The 17749-nt window shown below is 45.3% G+C and overlaps 1 protein-coding gene across 3 annotated transcripts in view; it reads right to left on the minus strand.

Annotated features, from left to right (window-relative positions):
• Positions 1–14469: 14469 nt before the first annotated feature.
• HEMK1 (HemK methyltransferase family member 1) overlaps positions 14470–17749 on the minus strand; it is a 51453-nt gene continuing 48173 nt past the window's right edge. For all 3 annotated transcript variants that reach the window (XM_030569548.1, XM_030569547.1, XM_030569546.1), the window contains 2 exons: positions 15307–15420; positions 14470–14964 (listed from right to left, as the gene is read on the minus strand). In XM_030569548.1, the coding sequence (XP_030425408.1) occupies positions 14865–14964; positions 15307–15420 (214 nt within the window). In that variant the 3' untranslated portion in view covers positions 14470–14864. The remainder of the gene's footprint in view (positions 14965–15306; positions 15421–17749) is intronic.

Genomic DNA, 17749 nt, shown 5'->3' on the forward strand with positions numbered 1-17749 from the left:
AATAAAATGGCATGAAAGAAATGAATAAACAACTAATTAAAAATTCAGCAACTAGTTTGTGCTATTCTAGCCCCTTCTTAATGCAGCTCGGGTGATCACAGCTTGTCAATCACACACAGAAGCTACTAAAGATAGACATTTTTAAAAGAGAAGGCGGGTGATGTAAACATTTTTAAATTAGTAGGTCCAGATAACTTGCATCCAAGAATTTTAAAAGACCTGGCTGACGAGCTCGCAGGACGATTAATGTTGATTTTCAATAAGAAAGCTTAAGTTGTGCCAATTTTTGAAAAGGGTAAATTGTGTGACTCAGGTAATTATAAGCCTGTCAGCCTGACAATGATTCCCAGGGAAGATAATGGATTGGCTGACAGAGCACTCGATTAATAGAGCTAAGAAGAACTAAAGGAGGGTAAAGTAATTAATGCAAATCAACAAGGGTTAAAGGACATCCTGTCAAACTAACTTGATATCTTTGTTTGATGAGATTACAGGCTTGCTTGATAAAGGTAATAGTATTGATACAACATACTTAGACTTCTGTAGGGTGTTTTACTTAGTACCACACAACATTTTGATTAAAAAAATTGAATGATATAAAGTTAACATGCCACACATTAAATGGATTAAAAAGTGGTTAACTGATAGATCTCAAAATATAATGGTAAATGGGGAATCATCCATCGAGTGGGTGTATTTCCAGTGGGGTCCTAGAGGGATTGGTTCTTGGCCCTATGCTACTTAACATTTTTATTAATGATCTGGAAGAAAACAAACTCATAAATGATAAAGTTTGCAGATTACAAAAATTGGGGAGGTGGTAAATAATGAAGAGGGCAAGTTATTGATTCTGAGCCATCTGGATTGCTTGGTAAACTGGGCATAAGCAAACAATATGTGTTTTAATATGGCTAAATGTAAATGTATGTATCTACAAACAAAGAATGCAGGGCATACTTAGAATATGGGGAACCCAATCCTGGGAAGCAGTGACTCTGAAAAAGATTTGGGGGTAAATAATCAGCTGAACAAGAGCTCCCAGTGTGACACTGCGGCAATCTTGAGAAAGATAAACAGGGGAATCTCAGTCCAGGTTGGCTGCCTGTGGCTTTTTTGGTGTTACCAAGCCACACCGACTTTAGGGTTACAAAGGCACACTTACTGGACAGTTAAGCTTTGCAAATGTAATTTTAATTTTATAACTTGTATTGCCTTTGGTTTGTTTTTGTTTATATTTTTTTACAGCCAGCTGGGGCTGAAAGCAGCCCCTCCCTGCACCAAGCACAGTTTGTGCCGATTTTTGACCCTCAATGCAGAGCAACCCCCACCCCTTTTATTTTTGGGCCAAGATGATTTTTAAATTAACCCGTTTTTTTTTTAATAGACAAATTTGCTTACGTTGTGTCAGGGCTTTTTGGTGATTAAACGCTCCTCTTCGATGTATGATTTTATTTAGATTGAAGTACCTTTTAGTGGGCATTGTTTAGATGGATTTTTACGCATGTAAATATTTTAATTTTTTAAATACCTGCAGGTTGTTGAACCATAATGTACGTACATGTAATATGCTGGGGTACTTTTAGGGGGTGAGATGGAATGTTTAGACTGCCCCTTTTTTATTTTTTACTTACACACACAGGGAGGGTGCCCTGTTCGCGCTAGCGGCTTATAAACTAAGGATTTTTTTTTACAGGGTACTTACACAGGAGAGGCTAAGGAGGATGGCCATGACCCTTTTACACCTCCCTTCAGCAAAGAGCGTTGGCTAGTTTTTGGGAGACGGCGCCGCTTACTTTGATTGCATTCAGTGAGATGATTAGACTGTTAGTAGCCCACACGGAAAGGAAAGGGGGAGGGAAGATGAGTACACACACTCCTAGACCCAGGTAGCTTTTTTACCAGATGATGCCAGGCCGAGTTAGCCCACCATGGGTTGGACCTTTTAAAGATTTACTAGTTACCGGGCTTGCGTTAGAGTAGTCCTGGTCACGAGCTTTTGCTTTACAGGGTACTTTGGGCGTTTTTTGGTAACAGTTACTTATACTTGCCCTTTTTTTTTTTTCCCCCCCCAGAGCTTTTTATACAAACAGTTTTAGAACCTACCTGTTTACTGACAAAACAGGAGTAATTGTACTGTAAATTTACTGATTTTTTAGGTGGCCACCTTTTTTGACCCTTTAATTTGTACTGAGGCCAGTTCACTGTACAAAACCTTTGTAACCTATTTTTGGATAACGGATTTGATTTAAACACCTTTTAATTTTTCAGAATGCATTTTAGGGGGGAGCACCTTGCCTTTTTCACCTTGCTTTGCCCCTGCCCCGTGTCGCAGGTAGATGCTGGGCGTTCCCAGATTTTAATAGAGAAAGTCCGGACAATCGGACTGTTCCTACCTTATCCAAGGGACCGGTTTCACACCGTCGCCCACAACTGCTTCTCCACTAATTGAGCGCGTTGCACCGTTGTGCCCTTTGGGGTCGCTTACACCGCGTCTCTGCCGAGGCCCCCAGTGAAGTCACCGGTGTGCACTGGGCGTCGGTCGTTACCGCGATCCGTTGACCTCCAGGAGGGATCCAGGCAAGGCTAATTTTTGCCTCAGCCCACCCAGGGACGCCAAAAACTGTTGCAGACACAGCAGTGCCAGAGGCAAGCAACAGTGGTTTGTTGCCTAGAGTGCTTAAGCGCCAATAAACACACCAGGGTGGAGAAGCAAACAACCAAATTTATTTGAGCTTAAATAAGGTGCCAGGGAGAAATAACAATTTTAGATTTTGCACACCTAAAACAAGCAGTTTTTTTTAATATATTTTAGATGTTTACTACAAAACTTTTTTGCTGACTACCTGATTTTTTACTTTTTTGTACTTTTTTATTTAGCTGCAGTATTTTTTTTAGTTAATTTTTTAACTTTTTTTTTTTTGCTGCTGAGACATGTATACAGTATTTTAAAACGACCTTGAACATGCTTTAGCCTAGCTTTAATGTGTTACAGCAGAGAACTGGCTATTATAATTAAAAGCTAACAATACTACATTTTTGCAGCTATTAGTACATTAGGTTACACTAGGTTACACAAAGTGTTTAACATGGAGGAACATTGGTTTATTAAGGCCTACAGCAGAAGGGCTTTATTGACACTTGTGGTCTATTACCTTTCTGAGTTACCTAGGGTTATGCCAGAGTGACACCAACACAGGTGGAGAGAGGTTATTTTACGTGTGTCTTTGGCACTGATGCAACCGCTGGCGGAATACTGTCTGGTTCTGGTGCTCACAATTCAAGAAGGATATTGATAAATTGGAGATGGTTCAGAAAAGAACCACGAGAAGGGTTAAAGGATTAGAAAATCTGTCTTATAGTGATAGACTCAAGGCATTCAATCTGTATGGTTTAACAAAGAGAAGATTAAGAGATGACTTGATTGTAATCTTTAAGTACCTACATGGGGAACAAATATTTAATAATGGGCTTTTCAGTCTAGCAGAGAAATGTGTAACATGATTAATGACTAAAAGTTGAAGCTAGACAAATTCAGACTGGAAACAAAGCGTAAATTTTTAACGGTGAGAGTGACAAACATTGGAACCAGGGCCGGCTTTAGGCCAATTTGCCTGATTCCCCCGAATCGGGCCCCGCGCCTGAAGGGGCCCTGCGCTCGCTGTCTCCCGGAAGCAAAGTTCTGCGTCTCCCGGAAGCAGCAGCTCTTGCTGCTAGGCAATGAGAGACGCTGGCCGGCAGAGGGCTGAGGCTGAGGCAGAGGCAGCCGCATGGGTGTTGCAGGTCAGGAGGGGAAAGGGAGATGGGGGAGAAGGCACACGTGTTTTGCAGCCTTCCTTCCCCTCCCCTCCCCCCAGCACTCACCTGGGGGAGACGCAGAGGGAGCTTCTGGTCCGGTGGGAGACAGGAATCTCTGCAGTGAACCTCACCTACCTGAGCAGCTGCTGGGGCTTCCAACGGTGAGTATCTGACCCTGTGATTCCCCGTAGGTTTGTAATATTGCGTTGGTTTTGTGGTTTTTGTGGTGTTGCTGTTTGAGGGTGAGTTTGTGCCTGCCTGTATCTGTTTCGAAACTAAAGTTGGGATCATTGAATGTAACCCAGGAAAAAAGCCCCCAGCTGGTACTTAGTGCTGTGAACTCCAGGTGAGAGAGAGAGGGAGGTTTGGAGGAAATCAAATACAGCAAGAGAGGAGAATGCGAAAGGTCTGCAACATGGCATGGCAGGCTGAGACTTTTATCTCCCCCCCACCCCACCACAGACGGGGAAACTGAGGCACAGCGTGATCTGATTCCCTCTCCAAATTATTTTGCAAAGGAAGGGGACTAGGGCTCCTATTCAAACCAGTTCCCTTCCCATCAACTCTGCTTTCCCGGCTGCAAGACCGCTGTAGGGGCTGAATATTTCCATTAAACTATGGCTCCTTCATTTGCCCTGCAACAATAAAATAGACCGGCTTTTGGGGGGGTGAATAGCCCCCCCTAAAAGCTGTGTGGATATTAAGATTTTTTTGAGGAGGGGCATGATAATATTCTAGATCAAATGCCCAGCTCAGCTTTCTAGGGCAGGGAATCAGCAGCTCTAGGGCAGGGAAGGAAGGTGCTCTTGGTGCAGAGTGGTCGCAAAACGGGTGAATTTAGCGGGAGGTTGGGGGGGTCCGCTTGAAATCCCACCCGATGCAGCCACACAGAATCACTGGCAGTGCTGGGAAAGGCCAGAAGTGGAAGCAGGTGGCCTGGGAGTGAGGGGACATTGCCCTCAATCCTGGGCTCTGGGATGGACTAGGCTGGGTGGTGGGTTGTCTAGTCTTCCAGCCTGTTGCTCTCACTGGAGTTTGTGGTTTTCATCTGGCTCCACCGAAAAGATCAAACAAGCCCAGTAGAAAAGGAGAGTGAGAGAGGTGGGAAGGAGTTTGTAAGGGGTTTAAGTGACCCATCAGCAAAAGAGTAAAACCAGAGTTTGACTGGGTTTCCCCCCAGCCACCACTCCTGCAAACACTGGGGAAGGGGCAGCTCCATCCCCCACTGAGGCTATGGTGAGGGGCATCAGGGGAGGAAGGAAGCCACATGGCAGTCCCTTCCGCCCAGCACGCCCCTCCAGCCCCCAAACTCTGTCCCAAAGCCTGCACCCACCCCTCCACACTCCCTCCCAGAGCCTGGACCCCTCCAACCTTCCTGCACCCCACCCCATGCCTGCACCCAGCACCCAAATTCCATCACACTCAGCCCTGGGCAAAGCTCCTTGGTCTGGCTCCCAGCCCCTCTCCAAGGGTTGCCGCTGTCTGGAGGTGCCTGCCTTCCACACCTTCCTTCACACCTCATTCATTCAATAGGGCAATTGATTAAAAAGTGGAGGAAAGATCTTATTCTACTTCTAGCAAAAAGACATTTTTCTTTTACCTTATATACTACCTTAGGGGCCCGCTATAACATATTACCAAGGTTCAATACAAAGTCATGTAAAAGTTATACAAAAATGCATAATGCAGAGATTTATCTACAACTGCATTGACTGCTGTGTGCAGTAATATAGTGACCCCTGGGTCTCTGAATGAGGCTATATACTCGGGGGGGGGTGTGCAGCAGTGAGTCGGGGGCGAGCGGGTGGGCAAGCAGTGAGCCAGCAGGAGTTCTAGGGGCAGGCACAGGGGTTTCTGGCAGGGGAGGGAGAAAGTGAAAGGAGGCAAGTGGTGGTGAGGGACTGACTAGGAGGAACGCAGCAAGTCAGTGGGGGACTAGGGGGTGAAGAGAGGTGCGATGGTGGGGCTGAGTGGGGAGGAGGCGGGTCCTATTTTACTGCTGTGATCTGGTCACCCTGTGTGTGCCAGGTTTCAGAGTAGCAGCCATGTTAGTCTGTATCTGCAAAAAGAACAGGAGTAATTGTGGCACCTTAGAGACTAACAAATTTATTTCAACATAAGCTTTCATGGGCTACAGCCCACTTCTTTGGATGAATAGAACGGAATACTTCTTTTTGTCTATGTGTGCTGTTTCTCCACCCCCTCCCCCAACCTTCCTCTTTGGCCCACAGCTGTTTTGACAGGGTGGCGCTGAGGAAGGAGGGTTTGTTTCTGCGAGGCGGGTGGTGCTGGGGGGAAGGAGGGGGCATAAAATAAACATTATTGAAGAAAATCAGTTGTACAACTATCGAAACAAATTATTTTCCTAATATGAAAGTGAAAATCTATAATTAATATTCTTTTAGAATGTGGTGACTTCTATCAATATGGGCAAGAGATCAAGAGATATCAGTAGAAAGTACCCAAGTGGGAGTAAGAAAAGAGCCATATACAATATGATGTAATGTATGTAATATATAATTTTGTTATTATGTATACAGTCATGGAAAGTAAATGATACATGTAAATAATACATGGAAGAAATGAAAGGTGGGTTTTGTTTTGTTTTTCAGTCATCCCTGCCAGGGCCCTGTCGAAACTGTTCGAATTGGGCCCCGCACTTGCTAAAGCTGGCCCTGATTTGAACAATTTACCAAGAGTCATGGCGGATTCTCCATCACTGACAATGTTTAAAACAAGATGATGTTTTTCTAAAGGCTCTGCTCTAGAGATTATTTTGGAGTTCTCTGGCCTGTGCATATGTAGATCAGACTAGATTATCACAATGGTCCCTTCTGGCCTTGAAATCTAGGAATCTGTGTGTTCTCAGGGCTGAGCAGCAGCCAGCACATCAAGAGCAGTAACCTGTAAACCACTCTCACCACCAGCAGGTGCAGATGAAAGAGACAAGCCTCTGACAAAGGGCAACCCTCAAAGAGGTTCTAGATCCAGATTCTCTGCTGTAGCCAAAAACTGCTTGGTATTTTTAGGGATTCAGGGCGTGTGGCAGCTGGTTATTATTCATCTCGGTCACAGCACATGCTAGAGTGCCCTGGAGGTCACCGTAGCCACCTGGCAAGCTTCAGAAGGACAGCCTGCAAGCTGGGGACAGCATGTGCACAGCATGTTCTGGCCATGTTCCCAACACCTGGGCTGGAAGAAGTGGGTGTGATGATTATGCCAGCCCTATGCCCTCTGGGGACTCCTCCAAGCTGGGGGAAATGCAGACCATTTCAACTGTAAGGGACTGGAGCGGGACTGTACCTTTGGCCCTCCTCAGGTTGGAGAAGCATCTGAAAGTTGAGATGCCCATCCAGAGAGTATCCAAACCTCTCTGAAAGAGATATTGGGCTTGAAGTCTGGCCAGATCAGACTTGAGATTCCAGCACTCCCTGGTTTGGCCATGCAAGGGCAGCTTACCTCACTGTATTTCAATATTCCAGCCTCTGGATGCAGCCTGGAGCACAAGCAGGGCACAAAATTTATCTTTTAAACAAAATTAAACAACTTCTCAAACCTCAAAGAAAAAGCAGTGTGAGTTTGGGGTTGGCTCTTACTGTTCATGAAATGGCTCATCCCTAAGAATAAAATTTTGTCATGACTATTTTTAGTAAAAGTCACAGAAAGGTCACTGGCAATAAACAAAAATTCACAGAAGCCTGTGACCTGTCCATGACTTTTTACTAAAAATAACTGTGCCAAAATAGGGAGGGAGGAGGGTCCAGCACCCACCATTGCTAGGGCTCCGGGGTCCCTGCTGCTGCCCACAGCGGCTGAGAGCCCCGGATTAATGACTATCAGGTGCTCAAATAGCCGTCATCACCATAGTATCTAGATTAGAATGTTATAAACAATAGTGTCTGTATTTCAGAACCGACTTTTCAGAAAACATGGTGACTCTGAAACAAATAACAATCCTGTAGTGAGGGTTGCCAATGTTGGTTGGATGTATTTCTGTAGGTTTCATCACATGGCATAACCTTCAATTAAATAATCTTTAATTCCTGGAGACTCCAGGACAATCCTGAAAGGTTGGCAACCATACCTGTGGCCAGAATGGTTCTCTGTCTCTATATCTTCCTGCTTAAGAGCAGTCGCCAACACCAATGCAGCTGAGATTGGGATCACAACGACACCTACTGGGCCATGTGGTTTGCAACCTCTTTTCCAGGAAATGGTCCTAGCAGGTACATCAACAGCCCCTAAAAACACAACCTCCAACCCCACAGGAAAAAACAAACCTCTTCAAATGTTGTTTCAGAAGAATAAGCCACCTCCTTGATAAGACTCCATGGAATTAAAGCATGTGCCAAGTAATTGAGAATGAGCCCAATAAATTATTTGATTGTGTAAAATGTAAGCAGAAATGTTAGTCTTCTTGCAGCTTCACTAATCAATTGCAAACTTCTCAGAGAGCTAATCTCAAATCCTACAGTTTACGTGTTAGCATCGTCCCTCTCTGGGTGGATAACTGCCCAGTCCTCTGGGAAAGCAGGAATTCTGGAAGTGTCAGTGGCTCCTTCACAGCTTCTCACAGCCATTTTGAAAAGTTTCTGCATGAAAAAGAGTTTGGCCAAAAGGTATATCAGACACTATGGAACAAACTAGACAAACACCTTCCCTGAGCTGGGAAATGCTGTCCAGCCACATGGGGAAGAGAACAGGATTTCTCCCCACTCCTGTCCTTCAGAGATCAGTACTGTTACATGATCTTGTGTACCACAGAATCACAGTACAGCACAATGGCTGTGATGTAATCAGTTTTCTAAAAAAGAGAGACGAATGTACTGCCTAGTACAGTATCCTGCTCTTGGATGAGGCCAATAATCAATGATTCAGAGGAAAATTATAATGCTCCTTGCCACCCATTCATTTTCCTGCACAGGGGCAGTTCATTCTGGACTGCTACAGGTGACCACTTATGCCTTGAAGAATGCAGTATGATGACAATGAAACCTCATCTAATCATTAAATTACCCAGTCATTAAATCATGCTTTTAAAAATCTTGCTGGAGTGAGTTACAGTTGTCTATATGCTCCGTAGGTAAGTACCATTTAGTAGCTGCACCCATTGCTGAGTCGGAGAACTTGGTTTAAATTCAGTTTAAAAAGACAGTTCTAGCTCTCAGTTTAGGTGGAAGAGGGTTTTTTTTAAAGTTATCTGAACAGCTTGGTCACTCCCTCACTGGCCTGCAAAACTGCTAGGAATCATCTCAGCTGGAATGGGGGTAAAACTAAGACAAAACATGGTTCCTCAACTCACAAACCCAGGGTGAGCATCACTGCAGATGGAGCCTGAGTCCCACCCTCCCCGCTGCTCTTTCGTTAAATTTCTCTTTGCATGTTCACATGAAGGAGGGTCCTTTTTTCGTTATCAAGGCTTTTGGATACCAGAGGGGCCACTTCCAATGGTGGTGCAGGCCCACATGATGCACTTTTGGGGAGAGGAGGGGGCAGGGACATGATTGTGCAAAAGGCAACAGTGGGACCGAGATAAAGGTTGGGCTGTGAGGGATGGTGGGGTGGGCTCTGGATGGGATCCAGGCTGGGGTCTGGGCATTGGCACATCAGTTAGGGTTGAGGTGACTTGCAAAGTTGCATGCAAGGCTCCAGAGGGAAAATGAGAATGAAGGAGTGGGTGTCATAAACAGATGGTTAAGGGTTAATGTCTCTTTTACCTGTAAAGGGTTAAGAAGCTCAGTGAACCTGGCTGACACCTGACCAGAGAACCAATAGGGGGACAAGATACTTTCAAATCTTGGTGGAGGGAAGTCTTTCTTTGTGCTTTTTGTTTGGTTCTTGTTCGCTCTTGGGGCTAAGAGGGACTAAACACATACCCAGCTGTTCCCAATCTTTTGAATCAATCTTTCATGTTTCAAAATTGTAAGTATAGCCAGGCAAGGCGGATTAGTCTTATTTTTGTTTTCTTAACTTGTAAATGTGTCTTTTTGCTGGAAGGATTTTTACCTCTTTTTGCTGTAACTTTGAATCTCAGGCTGGGGGGGAGGGAAGAGTCCCTCTAGTCTATATGAATCTGAGTACCCTGTAAAGCATTTTCAATCCTGATTTTACAGAGATAAATTTTACCTTTTCTTTCTTTAATTAAAAGCTTTCTTTTTAAAAACACGATTGATTTTTCCCTGTTTTAGAATCCAAGGGATTGAGTCTAAACTCACCAGGGATTGGTGGGGGGAAAGGGATGATTAATTCCTCCTTGTTTTAAGATCCAAGGAGTTTGGATCGGTGTGAAGCTTCCCAAGGAAACCCAGGGAGGGGAGAGTCTGGGGGGAAAGAGAGGATGGTTAATTTCTCCTTGTTTCAAGACCCAAGGGGTTTGGGTCTTGGGTTCCACAGGGAAGGTTTTGGGGGAACAGAAGTGTGCCAGACACAGACTTCTAGCTGGTGGCAGCGTACCAGATCTAAGCTAGGAATTAAGCTTAGAAGGGTCCATGCAGGTCCCCCACATTTTTACTCTAAAGTTCAAAGTGGGGGAAAAACTCTGACAGTGGGCAAGAGTGAAAGAGTGATCATGAAAGCAGTGGAGAGAGAGAGGGAGTGTGAAATTGTGCTGCTGTTTAGTAAAGCCCTTAGAATCTGGTGGTGCTTTCTAAACAGCCCCAAGTGTATATGCCGAAGCTTGATGTGGGCAGCACTGACACAGGCCCCAAGTAACTGTCTGAGTAGGCACTCATAGCCCAGCCTTGGAGGATATCCCAGCAGCACATCCTGCTGTGCTCAGAGACCGTAGAGGTCACCAGATGGATATTTCCATCTCACTAGTGTGTGGTACATTCTGAAGACCTCTCGCAGCTTTCCTCTGAGATCAGCTCAGACTCGGCTTTGCTATTCCTTCCTGCTGGCCAAAACTGGCCAGAAATGGAGCTACCAACTGCAAAACAAAAAATCAACTTGGCTTTAAATCCTCCCATTACTTATAACAATCTGCTCTGGCTCTCCACTCCAGTGAATTCTCACTCTGCTCTTTCAGACATCTCTATTGCCTGAGTCACTTCCCCCCGATAAAACAGAACAAAGAAATAAACCTTCGTTATTCCAGCTGCACTGTTGAGGAGCCAGGAGTCCTGACTGCAATTCCAGGCTAAGCCACTGGCCTGCTACATGATCTTGGGCAAATCATGTCGCTCTGTGACTCAGTTTCCCCACCTGTAAAATGGGGATAATGCTTGTGACCTCTTTGGTAAAGTGCTTTGAGATCTATGGGTAAAACATGCTACATTGGAGCTAGCTATTATTCTCTGATGGGGAGTGTGGATGAGCGTTTTGATTCGGGCCCACTGCAATATGCAAAAGAATTATTTTATTCTTTACACAGCAATTCTTGTGTGAGCTGGTTTGAACTGAGGCTCATTTCCATCTACAGAACATGGAGCAGTGGTTTTATTAGGTTTTTATATTTGTTACCTGTAACATTCATAATGAGCTAGGTGCTGTATAAAAAGAAAGCTCAAATGGAATATCAGAAGCATTTCTCCCAGTCCTCTAGAGCAGTGGTCACCAACCGGTCGATCCTAGAGGATCTCACAGTCAGTCGTGATCTCCGGCAGCAGTGCAGTGTGGCTGCCGCTAAGGCAGACTCCCTGCCTACCCTGGCCCCACACCACTCCCAGAAGCAGCCCCATGGCCCTAGGGGCGTGTGCGCAGGGGTCCCCCACCGTGTACTGCTCCTGCCTGCAAGCTTTGCCCCTGCAGCTCCCATTGGCCGGGAGAGCTGCGGGGCCGGTGCTTGCAGAGAGAGACAGCACGCAGAGCCAAGTGCCCCCTGCATCCTCCCTCCCAGGGGCTGCAGGGGCGCGTTGGCCCTTTCTGGGAGTGGTGTGGAGCTGGGATAGGCAGGGAGCCTACCTTAGCCTTGCTGCACCCACTGCCAACCAAGAGCCACTAGAGGTTAAGTGCTGCCAGGCGGGAGGCTGCACCCCAATCCCCATCCCTGAGCCCCCTCCTGCACCCCAACTCCCTGCCCCAGCCCAGAGCCCCCTCCTGCACCCAAGCTCCCTCCCACAAAGCATTCCATTATGGATCCCATTATCTGAGCTGTAGAATACTGCCCATTTGGGAATAATGGCTGCAAATGTGCTGGTTTATTACTGAAAGGTCACTCAAGAGGCCAAAGACTGTGCACGCTGGCTTGTTCTTGGAGGGCTGCTCAGAAGCAACAGGCTGCACTTGGTTCTTTGTCATGGTAGGATCACTCAGGAACACTGGGGGCTGGGGGACAGACTTGAATCTGAAGCATTAGTTCTGGAACCTCCGAGCAGACCCGCCAAAAGAATTCGTAGGCTTTGAAAGTGGAGGTTTACAGATTCATAGACTCTAGGATTGGAAGGGACCTCGAGAGGTCATCGAGTCCAGTCCCCTGCCCTCATGGCAGGACCAAATACTGTCTAGACCATCCCTGATAGACATTTATCTAACCTACTCTTAAATATCTCCAGAGGTGGAGATTCCACAACCTTCCTAGGCAATTTATTCCAGTGTTTAACCACCCTGACAGTTAGGAACTTTTTCCTAATATCTAACCTAAACCTCCCTTGCTGCAGTTTAAGCCCATTGCTTCTTGTTCTATCATTAGAGGCTAAGGTGAACAAGTTTTCTCCCTCCTCCTGATGACACCCTTTTAGATACCTGAAAACTGCTATCATGTCCCCTCTCAGTCTTCTCTTTTCCAAACTAAATAAACCCTATTCTTTCAGCCTTCCTTCATAGGTCATGTTCTCAAGACCTTTAATCATTCTTGTTGATCTTCTCTGGACTCTCTCCAATTTCTCCACATCTTTCTTGAAATGTGGTGCCCAGAACTGGACACAATACTCCAGTTGAGGCCTAACCAGCGCAGAGTAGAGCGGAAGAATGACTTCTCGTGTCTTGTTTACAACACACCTGTTAATGCATCCCAGAATCACGTTTGCTTTTTTTGCAACAGTTTCACACTGTAGACTCATATTTAGCTTGTGGTCCACTATGACCCCTAGATCTCTTTCTGCCATACTCCTTCCTAGACAGTCTCTTCCCATTCTGTATGTGTGAAACTGATTGTTCCTTCCTAAGTGGAGCACTTTGCATTTGTCTTTATTGAACTTCATCCGGTTTACCTCAGACCATTTCTCCAATTTGTCCAGATCATTTTGAATTTTGACCCTGTCCTCCAAAGCAGCTGCAATCCCTCCCAGTTTGGTATCGTCCGCGAACTTAATAAGCGTACTTTCTATGCCAACATCTAAATCGTTGATGAAGATATTGAACAGAACCGGTCCCAAAACAGACCCCTGCGGAACCCCACTTGTTATACCTTTCCAGCAGGATTGGGAGCCATTAACAACTACTCTCTGAGTATGGTTATCCAGCCAGTTATGCACCCACCTTATAGTAGCCCCATCTAAATTGTACTTTCCTAGTTTATCTATAAGAATATCATGCGAGACTGTATCAAATGCCTTACTAAAGTCTAGGTATACCACATCCACCGCTTCTCCCTTATCCACAAGGCTCGTTATCCTATCAAAGAAAGCTATCAGATTAGTTTGACACGATTTGTTCTTTACAAATCCATGTTGGCTATTCTCTATCACCTTACCACCTTCCAAGTGTTGGCAGATGATTTCTTTAATTACTTGCTTCATTATCTTCCCTGGCACAGAAGTTAAGCTAACTGGTCTGTAGTTTCCTGGGTTGTTTTTATTTCCCTTTTTATAGGTGGGTACTAAATTTTCCCCCTTCCAGTCTTCTGGAATCTCTCCCGTCTCCCATGACTTTCCAAAGATAACAGCTAGAGGCTCAGATACCTCCTCTATTAACTCCTTGTGTATTCTAGGATGCATTTCATCAGGCCCTGGTGACTTGCAGGCATCTAACTTTTCTAAGTGATTTTTAACTTGCTCTTTTTTTATTTTATCTTCTAAACCTACCTCCTTCCCATAAGCATTCACTATGTTAGACATTCCTTCAGACTTCTCAGTGAAGACCGAAACAAAGAAGTTATTAAGCATCTCTGCCATTTCCAAGTCTCCCCTTACTGTTTCCCCCTCCTCACTGAGCAGTGGGCCTACCCTGTCCTTGGTCTTCCTCTTGCTTCTAATGTATTGATAAAAAAAGTCTTCTTGTTTCCCTTTATTCCCATAGCTAGTTTGAGCTCATTTTGTGCCTTTGCCTTTCTAATCTTGCCCCTGCATTCCTGTGTTATTTGCCTATATTCATCCTTTGTAATCTGACCTGGTTTCTATTTTTTATATGACTCCTTTTTATTTTGTAGGTCATGCAAGATCTCGTGGTTAAGCCAAGGTGGTCTTTTGCCACATTTTCTATCTTTCCTACCCCTCGGAATAGCTTGCTTTTGGGCCCTTAATACTGTCCCTTTGAAAAACTGCCAACTCTCCTTAGTTGTTTTTCCCCTCAGTCTTGATTCCCATGGGATCTTACCTATCAGCTGTCTGAGCTTACCAAAATCTGCCTTCCTGAAATCCATTGTCTCTATTTTGCTGTACCCCCTTCTACCCTTCCTTAGAATTGCAAACTCTATGATTTCATGATCACTTTCACCTAAGCTTCCTTCTACTTTCAAATTAGCTTCCTTCTACTTTCAAATTGTTTAAAAAATAATAATTAAAAAAGAAACAGACCTACCAACAATCTTAAGTTCTTTTTCCAGGGCAAGACCTAAGTTGTTCATTACAAACTAATAGCACCATTTGATACATGGAGAAGTTGTATTTTTATCATATGTACTTGCAGCTTCAACAAGATGAGATGCTTGGAATTGAGGATCCCTCTATGCTAGGTTCTCATACCTATTTCTTGCTTTAGCTGACTGAGCTAATAATCTGTGTCCGACCATCTGCGGGAGCTGAAACACCTCTGCAGACTCAGACCCCTGCCCCACCTCCTTTCTAGTGATCCTTCAAGTGAAATCCTCTGTCAGCAATGGATGCACCAGTGACCATCTGAAGAGATCAGAATGCTGGAAAATGCAGTGGAGGGCCAGGTTCCTGTTGCTGTGCAGGGATCCAATAGATGACTCAGCAAGAAACTCCAGGGAGATGAACGCTCGGACAAGCAAAGCTGTTCTTGTTGATGCGGTCACCTGCTTTATGCTTTTGGATGTGTAGGAACCTTGGCCTGTTGGGGACAAGAATGAACATGCCATTACATTTTGCCAGAGAGAATACGAATCCACACCCATCATGTAAAACCACAATTTTCCATGAAGGATAATCCCATCAGATAATGTCAACACTAAGATGAGTCAGGAATGCTTGGCACTGCCTCCACTTCAAGATAAACCTGAAGTTTGAGGAGTTCAAAGGATGCAGGTGTTTAGGAAGGGGGTGCACTAACTTAGCGACTGAGTCCCTCTGAGTTTAACCTCAAGACACGAGGGGGCAGAGGGAGACTGTACCCAGGACTGGATGCAATTGCATATAGTTGAAGGGAACAGTCGGAGGAAGAGAAAACACTTACTTTCCGAAGAAGTCCTTGTGAGTGGCAGAGACGGAGAGGGACAGGTCAGGGTGATTCTGCAGCCAGTTCTCCACCATCTTTGGGTGTCTGGGATCAACTTCTAGAAACACACTCCTGAAAACATGTGTGGGGATGTGGAGAGGAAACAATAACATTTTATTTGACCAGCTTGGAAATATCAGACTCTCTTTCCTAGGATGGTCCAGATAATTCCGTGGAAGGATCCAGCTGACCAGCTTGTTTGGCCTATGAAACTCTGGAACCCAGTGACCCAACAACCAACCACACTGGACTGTCCAAGCAAAGTGGTAATGGAGCTAATAAATGTAAGATACTAAAGGCTGAGTTCAATAGGACTCGTCATAGAGTAAGGTTCTATTCAACCTGCACAATTAAAGCACGGCCACTGAGATGCAGGCTTGGGATTATGGCCTGTGAATCAATAAACCTATAACAGAGACAGCACTAGCTATGGACGCCAAAGATTTAAGGTCAAGGTAGGCTGCCGGCGAAGGGCAAGTTCTAGGCTACAAACTGTAACTGAATGATGGGAGTAACAATTCTCCTCTTGCATCAGTTGGGTGGCACCAAATCCCCATGGGGGATAATTATAAAAAATAATTGTATCTGCAAAGCATCCCCACTAAGCAGCTTGGGGCCTTGCACAGGAAATTTCTTCATAACTCAGCCTGATAGAATCACCCTCATAAAACGACCAATCATAAGAACATAAGACTGCCATACTAGGTCATACCAACTATCCATCTAGCCCAGTATCCTGTCTTACGACAGTGGCCAATGCCAGGTGCTTCTGAGGGAATGAACAGAAGTGGTAATTATCAAGTGAGCCATCCCCTGTCGCCCATTCCCAGCTTCTGGCAAACCAAGGCTAGGGACACCATACCTGCCCACCCTGGCTAATAGCCACTGATGGATCTATCCTCCAGGAATTTATCTAGCTCTTTTTCTAACCCTGTTATAGTCTTGGCCTTCACAACATCCTCTGGCAAAGAGTTTCACAGGTTGAACACATAGCAGTGGATCGTACAAAAGAGAGAGGAGGACAGGGAAAGGATCTAGATAGGAGGAAGGATGGTCTAGGGGTTAGGCTGCTAGCCTGGGACTTGGGAGACTGCGGAAAATTCCCTTCTTTGCCACAGACTCTGTGTGACATTGGGCAAGTCTCTCTGGGACTCACAGTCCCTTCTCTAAAAAGGGATGGGAGCCCTGCCCTGCCTCACTAGACCCCCATTACTATAGTATCCGAGTGCATCTAAGTACCTAATAGAGGCTAACAGGGAGTGGATGATGACAGAGGCCATTGCAGTATGAACAACTGTGAGCCTGAGGCACTAGGCTGAGGGGAGAGGGCTGACCAGACCTGAGGTACATGAGTCCCCTCTCACAGCACCTTCACATCAGGGTAGCCGCACTGAAGGTACTTAGCTCCTAAGGTACACCACCAGTGTGACAGGAGCTTTTATCTCCAGGCTGCTTGTCTGAATCTGGTCACCTGACAAGAGGTGCTGGTCTCAGTCCAGTTCCTACTGGACAGGGACCCAACTCAAAAGAGCCACCACCTTGCCAGATGGCCTCCTTGCCAGATGTCTCAACAGAGAGGCCAAAGACTAGCTGGGCCTGGACTCTATACTCTGTCTTGCATCCATTGATGTAGGTGCTGCAGGTTGCGCATGACTCACATCAGCAGGGAATGTGGTTGGAGGTTTGTGCTGCCGCTGCTCTTACTGTTCCAGCTTGGGGAATATTTAGGGCACATCAGCTTTCAGCGGCTGTAAATTCACTCCAGTATCAAACTAGGAACCTTGGAATATAAAGCTCTCCGTGTACACAGGTAGCGTGTTTACGGCTATCACTAAACTATCTGAATTTAACCGTAGTGTTCTGGAACTGACTGCAGCCCCTGACAGTTTCGTAGGCTACACCAAACCACAAAAAAAAAAAAAAAGAGCCAAACCCCAACAACATGCTCCTCTGAAAATCCCCAAACCTTCCCACACTTTCTTTACCTCAGCCAAATTAATTACATGCCTGGATTTGCATCTCATTCCTGACCTTAAAAACTCCTTCCCATCAACATCAGCTCTACCTTAAAATACAAAATAAGCACTCTACAGAGCTTAATCCTGGGAAACTCTGAAGAGGATTTTCTGCTTCAGTGGTCAATCAAAGCTCTAAGAACGATTACGACACTATGTCTGCACCCCTGTAGAACAATGACACTGAATATTCCTGTTCCAACATTGCACAACAGGAGATTTTCAATTTTTTCTCTTGAGCTGGTAAAAAGTCAAGACTGTCACACTGACACTTAGAATGTTCTGACTAAGTTGAGGGCTACAGTGCTGATCTCTAGTATCCCATGAGGGACATCACAAGGTAGTGAATGGAAGCAAGGAATCTCCTGGTCATTTATCATGGAGAA

Source organism: Gopherus evgoodei, chromosome 7 (genome assembly GCF_007399415.2).
Source record: "Gopherus evgoodei ecotype Sinaloan lineage chromosome 7, rGopEvg1_v1.p, whole genome shotgun sequence".
Lineage (NCBI taxonomy): Eukaryota > Metazoa > Chordata > Testudines > Testudinidae > Gopherus > Gopherus evgoodei.